General features: G+C 47.9%; 2 protein-coding genes across 7 annotated transcripts in view; one reads left to right on the forward strand and one right to left on the reverse strand.

Moving 5' to 3' along the window:
• Positions 1 to 262: 262 nt before the first annotated feature.
• Positions 263 to 5,141, forward strand: drd5a (dopamine receptor D5a). Its single transcript, XM_003199767.7, has one exon. It carries the CDS (start codon positions 448 to 450, stop codon positions 1,684 to 1,686), a length of 1,239 nt encoding a protein of 412 aa, XP_003199815.6. The 5' UTR covers positions 263 to 447; the 3' UTR covers positions 1,687 to 5,141.
• A 3,076-nt stretch (positions 5,142 to 8,217) lies between these two features.
• slc2a9l2 (solute carrier family 2 member 9, like 2) overlaps positions 8,218 to 9,241 on the reverse strand; it is a 29,692-nt gene continuing 28,668 nt past the window's right edge. For all 6 annotated transcript variants that reach the window (XM_073922394.1, XM_073922393.1, XM_073922395.1 and 3 more), the window contains one exon: positions 8,218 to 9,241. This exon is cut by the window's right edge and continues 154 nt beyond it. In XM_073922394.1, the coding sequence (XP_073778495.1) occupies positions 9,156 to 9,241 (86 nt within the window). In that variant the 3' untranslated portion in view covers positions 8,218 to 9,155.

Here is a 9,241-nt window from a genome sequence, read left to right on the forward strand (position 1 = left end):
TGTGTGTGTGTGTGTGTGTGTGTGTGTGTGTGTGTGTGTGTGTCTGTTTGGGCTTTACAGAAGACTAGACTGACGCTCCTGTAGTGTTTCCCGCCGTGACTCATAACTCATCGACTGCACTCTCTCTCTCTCTCTCTCTCTCTCTCTCTCTCTCTCTCTCTGTCTCTCTCTCTCCTTCTCTCTCTCTGTCTCTCTCTCTCTCTCTCTCTCTCTCTCTGTCTCTCTCTGTCTCTCTCAAAATAGCAGAGCACAGTTCCCAGGCGCTTAGAGAGGTCGGACGGCCGGCTCACACACACACACGCACACGCACGCACTCTCCAGGAGACGCTGGGTTTCGGATTCCCTCTTCGATCGCGCTCGTCCGTGCGTCATGCGGGACTCACCGGCACCGGGGACCGCGCGGAGACACGCGCCCGATGGCGACCCGTGAGCGCGCCAGAACTAAGCATGCTGAACGGAACGGTGACCGGGACCGAGCCGCGGGAGATGCTGGCGCGCGCGCTCACCGGGTGCCTGCTGTGCGCGCTCATCCTCTGGACTCTGTTCGGGAACATTCTGGTGTGCGCGGCCGTGCTGCGCTTCCGGCACCTGCGCACTAAAGTCACCAACATCTTCATCGTGTCGCTGGCCGTGTCGGACCTGTTCGTGGCCGTGCTGGTGATGCCGTGGAAAGCGGTGTCGGAGGTGGCCGGTTTCTGGCCGTTCGGCGCCTTCTGCGACATCTGGGTGGCGTTCGACATCATGTGCTCCACCGCCTCCATCCTGAACCTGTGCGTGATCAGCGTGGACCGCTACTGGGCCATCAGCAGCCCGTTCCGCTACGAGCGCAAGATGACGCCGCGCGTGGCCTTCGTGATGATCGGCGCGGCGTGGACGCTGTCGGTGCTCATCTCCTTCATCCCGGTGCAGCTGGACTGGCACAAGGCGGCGGCGCGCAGCGGCGGCGGTGGGAACGCGGGAGACTGCGACTCCAGCCTGAACCGGGAGTACGCCATCTCCTCGTCGCTCATCAGCTTCTACATCCCCGTGGCCATCATGATCGTCACCTACACGCGCATCTACCGCATCGCGCAGATCCAGATCAGGAGGATCGCCTCGCTGGAGCGCGCCGCCGAGCACGCGCAGAGCTGCCGGTCGAACCGCCTGGCGTGCCAGCACCACAGCAGCCTGAAGAGCTCCATCAGCCGCGAGACCAAAGTGCTGAAGACCCTGTCGGTGATCATGGGCGTGTTCGTGTGCTGCTGGCTGCCGTTCTTCGTGCTCAACTGCGTGGTTCCGTTCTGCCACGACAAGCCGTCCGCGGGTCTGCCCTGCGTCAGCGACACCACCTTCGACGTGTTCGTGTGGTTCGGCTGGACCAACTCTTCGCTCAACCCCGTCATCTACGCCTTCAACGCGGAGTTCCGCAAGGGCTTCTCCAGCCTGCTGGGCTGCCGGGGCCGCTGCCGGACGCCGGTGGAGACGGTCAACATCAGCAACGAGCTCGTGTCCTACAACCAGGACACGCTGCTCCACAAGGAGATCGTGAGCGCGTACGTCAACATCATCCCGAACGTGGTGGACGACACGTTCGACCGGATCTCGCAGCTGTCGCGCGAAGACGAGGACGCGTGCACGGACTCGGTGTGTGAGCTGGAGTGTGACGCGGAGCCCCGCGCGCCCTTCACGGCCAACGGGATCCACTGAGCGCCGGACGGACACCCGTTGCTGTTTCTGCCGTGAGTGTGTGAGTGTGTGTGTGTGTGTGTGTGTGTGTGTGTGTTTCTGCTAAACTCTGCACTGATTCTCCACACTGAGGAAAGATCAGATCTGGGAGACAGAAAGCTCCTCGTTGTTCAGAGAGGATGATGATATTGCTGGAGGTGTAACAGCACACAGGAGGCAACATCTGAAGAAGATCAAGTCCTCTTAGCACACACTCCTGTCTGAGCAACACTGTGCTGATCCTCTTCAAATGCTGACTACTGCGCATACGCTGCTTGTCTTTGTCTAATTTCCAGTCCAAATGTCTGAACATTCTAGATGAAGCATGCTCTAGGCAAGCAGACCAGCATGTCTTGTGTTCATATGTAATGGCCACAGGGAAATGTTTTTTCCTTAAAACAACTTCATTATCTTGCTTTTCCTTTTGACATGATTTTGCTTCCCCCATTGGCAGATCAAGTTGCTTGTTTTAAGGAAAGCCCATTTCAGTGTGGCATATTATTTATTAAAACAACACATGCTGTTCTGCTTGCCAAAAATGCTTCTTGATGTAAGAATGTTTGGATATTTGGACTGGAAACAAGACAGAAAATACAAGAAATGAAAGCATTTTTGCAGTGCTGGGCATGAATGTGTTCACCCCTCACAGATCCGCTTTTATATTCATATTTTCTGAGAAATACTAACTGAGAAATGGATAAAAATGTTCATTTTCATAAAGGGGTGTACTCATTCATGCTGTGTATGTGTGTGTGTGTATATGTGTGTGTGTGTGTGTGTGTGTATTGCCATGTAAAGCTGTCTGTTGTAGGCAGTATGGTGTAACTCTCAGGCCGGCAGATGATCAGCGCTGAGCTCTCGGGTCTGGGTGTTTATGAATGTGCTGTGTTTAGCTCAGCAGACTCTCACATCTGTTGATTCAGATCAGTGTAATTCTGCATTCAGCACATTCGTCATCTCCAACACCTGAAAACTCATTTAGCGCAGAAGCACAAGACACTCACAAACAAGTTAAAGTTTACAATTAACAGCACAGAACTGACGGACACGCAAACATGACAGTGCGCAGGAGACGGTAGAGTAAAACACGCTCCGGTTTCATTAAGACTTCTGAATGTTTGATGTTTAGTTGTGTCTAAGTTATGATTTTAACTGTGCTGAGATCAGTGGGGTGGTGCTACACCTGCAGTCATCCTCTGCGCAGATCTTCTGGTTTCATGTGTGTGTAAATGTTTCTGGATTTGGTCATTTGTGTGCTTGATCCTGGTAAACGCAGCACGTCTGAAGGGTGTATCAGCAGAGTTTGCAGTGTCACACAAACACACACACACACACACACACACACACACACACACACACACACACACACACACACACACACACACACACACACACACACACACACTCTGCAGAGTGAGCATATGGCAGAAACAGTGCGGGATCCGCACACAGCTGCGCTCTTCATCATCCTCATCCTCATTGTCCTGCTGGAGAGATTCCACTGAAGAGAGGCCTTACTCCGCCGGGACTCATCGGCCTTACACTGAGTGCAATATCCTGAACACTGACCGACACTGACCAACTCTGACCACCATTGACCAACTGTACTGCCAGTGGTCATCGCCAGCGCAATTAACCATCATTACTGCTATTGACCATCACTATCGCTATTGACCATCACTACCACGACTGACCATTGCTACCATCATTAACTGTCATTACCACTATTGACCAAAACTACCCTCATGGACTATTACTATCACCACTGAACATCACTACCGCCATTGACTATCACTACCCTCAATGACCATCACTTCTACCATTGACCATCACTAACGCCACTTAAAATCACTACCACCATTGACTATTACTAACCCCATTGACCGTCACTATCGCCACTGAACATCACTACCGCCATTGACCATCACTATCGCCACTGAACATCACTACCGCCACTGAACATAATTACCGCCATTGACTATTACTATGCCATTGACCATCACTATCGCCACTGATCATCACTACCGCCACTGAACATAATTACCGCCATTGACTATTACTATGCCATTGACCATCACTATCGCCACTGAACATCACTACCGCCATTGACCATCACTATCGCCACTGAACATCACTACCGCCACTGAACATAATTACCGCCATTGACTATTACTATGCCATTGACCATCACTACCACAATTGAACATCACTACCGCCATTGACAATTACTACCCCCTTTGACCGTCACTATCGCCACTGACCATCACTACCGCCACTGAACATCACAACCGACATTGACTATTTCTATGCCATTGACAATCACTACCACAATTGAACATCACTACCGCCATTGACCATCATTACCACCATTGACCATTACTACTGCCACTGGCTACCACTAGTGCCATTTACCAACTTTACTAACAGTGGCCATCACTACCGCAATTAACCGTCATTATGGCTATTGACCAAAACTACTATTATTGACCATCACTACCGCCATTGATCAACATCGACCACCAACACCACTGATACTGACCAACACAACCGCCAATGACTGTCACTACCGCCACTGACCATTACTTCTGCCATTGACCATCACTACCAACACTATCACTACCACGATTGACCATCACTACTTCCAATGACTACCATTGACAATCACTTCCACCCTTGACCAACAGTGCTGCTGTTAACCGTCACTACTACCATCGACCAGCACTGAACGCCACTGACCGCTGCTCCACACGCCAAAAGACGGACGGAGCATCTGCGCAGGCGCGGGTCTCCAGTCTCCACACGAGCTAAGAACTCTTTTCTAAAGTGTTTATTTATTTTATTCCTCTACAGAGCTAATATATGGAGTGTTTCTGTTTCCATCAATGACCCTAGAGGAGGGTTACACATACACACACACGGGGAAAATGTGTTCCTCCACTGTGTGTGTGTGTGTGTGTGTGTGTGTGTGTGTCTTGTTTCCAGCACAAACGCACAGAGAGAGCTGCAGAAGGAAGGAGATTATGCTGTAAATGTCTGCTGATTGGGTCAGAGAAATGATCATCTTCTCTTTAATGTGTGTGTTTCTGCTCTGCTGTTCCTCTGCTTCTGTGTGTGTGTGTGTGTGTGTGCTGGAAACGCAGCAGCTGTAGTGTCGTGATGTGGTGTTTCTGCTCTCACATCTGTTAGCCAGCACATGTCTGATGTCGTGACGCTTGGTTGCGTTTCATTACTGTAATGTTTATTGTTTACAAAAGCGAAGCCTGTAGATTAACCGTAACCAAGCACCTCCTCAACCCAACCAAGAAGCCACTCACTGTGTGTGTGTGAGAGAGTGTGTGAGTGTGTGTGTGAGTGAGTGTTTTCTCAAACAAACAGATGAATGTACTCTACCTGTCATGTGCACAGATGTTTTTAATAAAATGACTATTAAAGTGTCATATTTTGGTTATTCAGTGGTTCAGCAGTGTGTGTGTGTGTGTGTGTTTTGTATCTTAATTTATTCTATGGGTTTGCTGAATGCTGCACTCTGATTGGCTGCTGCTCACTCTCAGGTGTTTGGTCATTGTCAGATAAAGGCACAGCTAAAGTAGTTCCGGCAGGTTTATCACTCCGCTGAATGATTAGAGTTATTTCACACCTACAACAGTCAGAAATCACAGCAGAAGGAGGAGGAGGACACACACCTGACTAACACACAGAGATTCGTCTAACTGAGCTCAGATCAGCTGTGTGTTTGATCATCAGCTGATCAATACTCCAGCAGACGCTCCGTCACTGATCTGATCTCAGGTATCAGCAGTGTATCGACCTTCAGCTGCGCCACATTCAGCACAATATGAGTGTGTGTGTGTGTGTGTGTGTGATATTACAGCCTCCAGAACACACAGATATACTGTCTATGTGTGTGGGTAATGACCCAGAAGCCGATCTCTGTTAGTGAGTGTGTATGTTTAGTGTCTAAGAGTGTTAAGTGTCTAAAAGTGTGTGTTTAGTGTCTCTCTAAGTGTGTGTGTGTTTAGTGTCTAAGTGTGTGTGTTTAGTGTCTAAGTGTGTGTGTTTAGTGTCTCTCTGACTGTGTGTGTGTGTTTAGTGTCTGTTTGGGTGTGTGTTTAGGTCCCTACAGTGTTAGGAACACACGGTACACACACACCCCCTCAGTGTGTTTTCTGTGAACAGGTGTGTTCAGAGTAAAAGCTTGTGTTCTCCTGTGGTGTCGGTGCGCAGTGGAGTGATTTGGTTAAAGAGCGGAGTAGATGAAGTGATGATTGAGCTGAGTGCGGTGTGCTCATCAGTGTGTGTGTGTGTGTGTGTGTGTGTGTGCTGTAATAGAGCGGATGTGGACAGCTCCAGCGGGAGGCTTTGTTTCCTCTCCGCAGAAACACTGTAATCACCGGATTACCTTGACCTCCTAATGGAAACTAATCCCACTCAAATAATTCATGAAAAACCACAGCACATTCCTGCACACACACACACACACACACACACACACACACACACTTCAGCAGCGCGACACACACCACTGAACACGCTGTAGAACAGCAGATCATCAGTAACACTCGCTCATCTCCAGACACTGTTACCAGAGAAAAACTCTGCCACAATGGAGAGCCACGATCTCAGAGGAGAGCAGCCCCACAACCCCTGACCACAGCAGAGTCAGCTCAACCGCCCAGCTCATAAGTGTTGTATGAACCAAACCTGTCAACACTGAGATGTGAAGATAAGGCACATGCCCACTACAATACAGCATATCCCCCAAATAAATCCCCAAATTACTGAATCTGTTCTTCTGGAGCCGTTTCATTTTAAATAAGCAGTTAAACGGTCAGAACAAGATCCACATCTGTAGATATTATTATTATTATTAATTATGTGTATGTGTCTGTTCATTCATGCACACAAAACCCAGACTTTCACTCCACTTCAAATCAGAATACAGAATCCGTTAGGGAGACAGCGTCTGTTTATCACTGTAGAGAGCGTCAGCTGACAGTCACGCACCGCTATATGAGGACGCAATATGAAGAGGACACCACACCTGTAATGAACAGGAAAGGGAATCTCACCGATGTTACATTTATTTTAAAGTGTTTTCATGCCTAAATTAAACGAAAGCACAGAACAGACTCATATTTAAGAGGGAGGGGCGGCCCCTGGTGGTTCGACAGCATGCGTTGCGTAGAGGAAGGATCGGCTCTTTCTGTGCAGTAGGTGGCGCTGTAGTCTCCGCTCATGGTGCTCATTACACAAACACACACACACACAAACACACACTATGCTCCGACCCTGTGCCCTAATCCCTTCAAAGGGTTTACCCTGCGGAAAGACAACTTTGAAAACAGATTAAGGGTGTAGGGGTCAAAAATGCTGTTTTTTGGAACACACCTCAACAAAACAATCAAGGCTGTGTGTGTGTGTGTGTGTGTGTGTGTATCGTTCTTTCTGTTTGCATGCTGACATTCACAAAACACACTGGGAATGTGGAGGACACTGCAGGCGGTGCCTTATTTACTCAAGCACACATCTGCTGTGTGTGTGTGTGTGTGTGTGTGTGTGTGTTTATAGTTATAATACTTGACTGAACGATTACAGCAACGTACAGAAGAACACTGAACATTACAGACTCCACTACTCCAGACGGCTGTGTAAAACATGTATGTAAAAGAGGACCTTCTGCTGGTGTTAGCGCTGAACTCAAGACTCTGTCAGAGTAATCTGCATTTCTCATTCTGTGAACACTGATGGAGCTGTGAACACTACTCATCAGGAGCAAAACAACACACACACACACACTCAAACTGCACTGCTGTTATTGTACTCGTGGGGACATTTGATCCTCATAACATCATGAATACAAGGAACACACACACTTTCTCCCACGCACACACACAGCTGATCCTCTGCACAGACGCGTCGACCTACAAACACCGATCTGCGGCATCTGTCTGAGACAGCCAATCAGCAGCGAGCCTCGGTGTCATGTGCACTGCATTCAGACACATGGTGTGTGTGTGTGTTTGTGTGTGTGTTTGTGTGTTTGTGTGTGTGTAACTGCTCTCATTAACTGTGAGTGCCCTCAGTGTGTGTCTGTCATTCAGGATCAACAGGATTCGCCTGTTCTGAAGGCACTCAATCGGGTTAACAGCTGCGTGCAGGACACACACACACACACACACACACAGACAGACACACACACACAAGTCCTCTAAAAACACAGCACCTGTCTGAACGTCCCGCAGGTCAGCCAGAGGTTTGACACTGAGTTTACTTCACACAGTCATGATTATTAAATACAAAACTCCTCTATAAATACTCAAATAGTGTTCAAATTAATGCTTAATTTCATACAGCTGCTCTAGAACATCTCAAACACACACACACACACACACACACACACACACACACACACTCACTCACACACACACACACACACACACACACACACACACTCACACCCACACACACACACACAGACAGACACACACACACACACACACACACACATTATGGTAATGTTTCTTTGTTCTTTTGTTTATGTTTTTATTTCAAGTACAAAATTTGAAATATTCTTAAATAGACACACCTACTGGAAAAGCAAAATGATTATAAATATGTAATTATAGTTTAAGATTAATCTATTTATTATGTTCAAAGTAATTCTATTTAATGAACACACAGATATCTTATTCATTTATATATCTATATATAATCTGGCTGATATATTGGAGCAGATGCATCTGTCGTTGATTCTCATGTGATGGTGTTTTCTGTTCTCTGGTATATTTTGGTGATATCTAAAAACTCACTGTATGGATCAAAATGCTAAATAATTCTTTAATGCTAAAATTGATTAGAATATTGAGTTTAGACGATGCTCCATGAAGATATTCAGTAAAGTGTATGCCTGAAAACTGCTTTTGCATGACTCAAATTGTCACACAGAACACAAAAGTGTGTGTACAGTGCAGATCCTGCTGTGGGTCAGCTTCGTCTTTGGGCTGATGAATCGGTCATGTTGCTCCTCCAGTGAGTGTGTTCAGGTGTGTGTGTGTGTGTGTGTGTGTCTGCGTAGCAGGAGATTCAGCTTTAACAGCATCTTCAGGAGCAGATCTCCACCTCTCTGCCTCCACCCTTCTAAAGTATGGAGCAATGATCATGTTTTGAGCAGATGAAATGAGCTGCTGAGTGTGTCTCATCTGTGCTGAGGTTCTTGTGCAGCATCGACTCAACATAAGCCCAGAGTTACAGTATGATCAAGTAAGCCAATCAGAATAGAGCAAGCCTCTGATTGGCTGTATTTCTGTCATATAGTATAGCTGAGTTAATGTTGAGTGTGCTGACGCTGCATACACACAACACACAACACACAACACTGAGCTGACTCACGTCCGGCAGGTCAGCTTGTGTGCTCAGATCATGATCTTCTGCCTGCAGGATCTGAACTCCATTCAGAAGCTGCTCTCCGCCTCCACGCCTCCACCCTTCAGCCCGTTGGCGGTCTCGCAGTCCAGCACGTTCTTCATCTCGCGCTCCA

This window comes from Danio rerio, chromosome 14, assembly GCF_049306965.1.
Source record: "Danio rerio strain Tuebingen ecotype United States chromosome 14, GRCz12tu, whole genome shotgun sequence".
Lineage (NCBI taxonomy): Eukaryota > Metazoa > Chordata > Actinopteri > Cypriniformes > Danionidae > Danio > Danio rerio.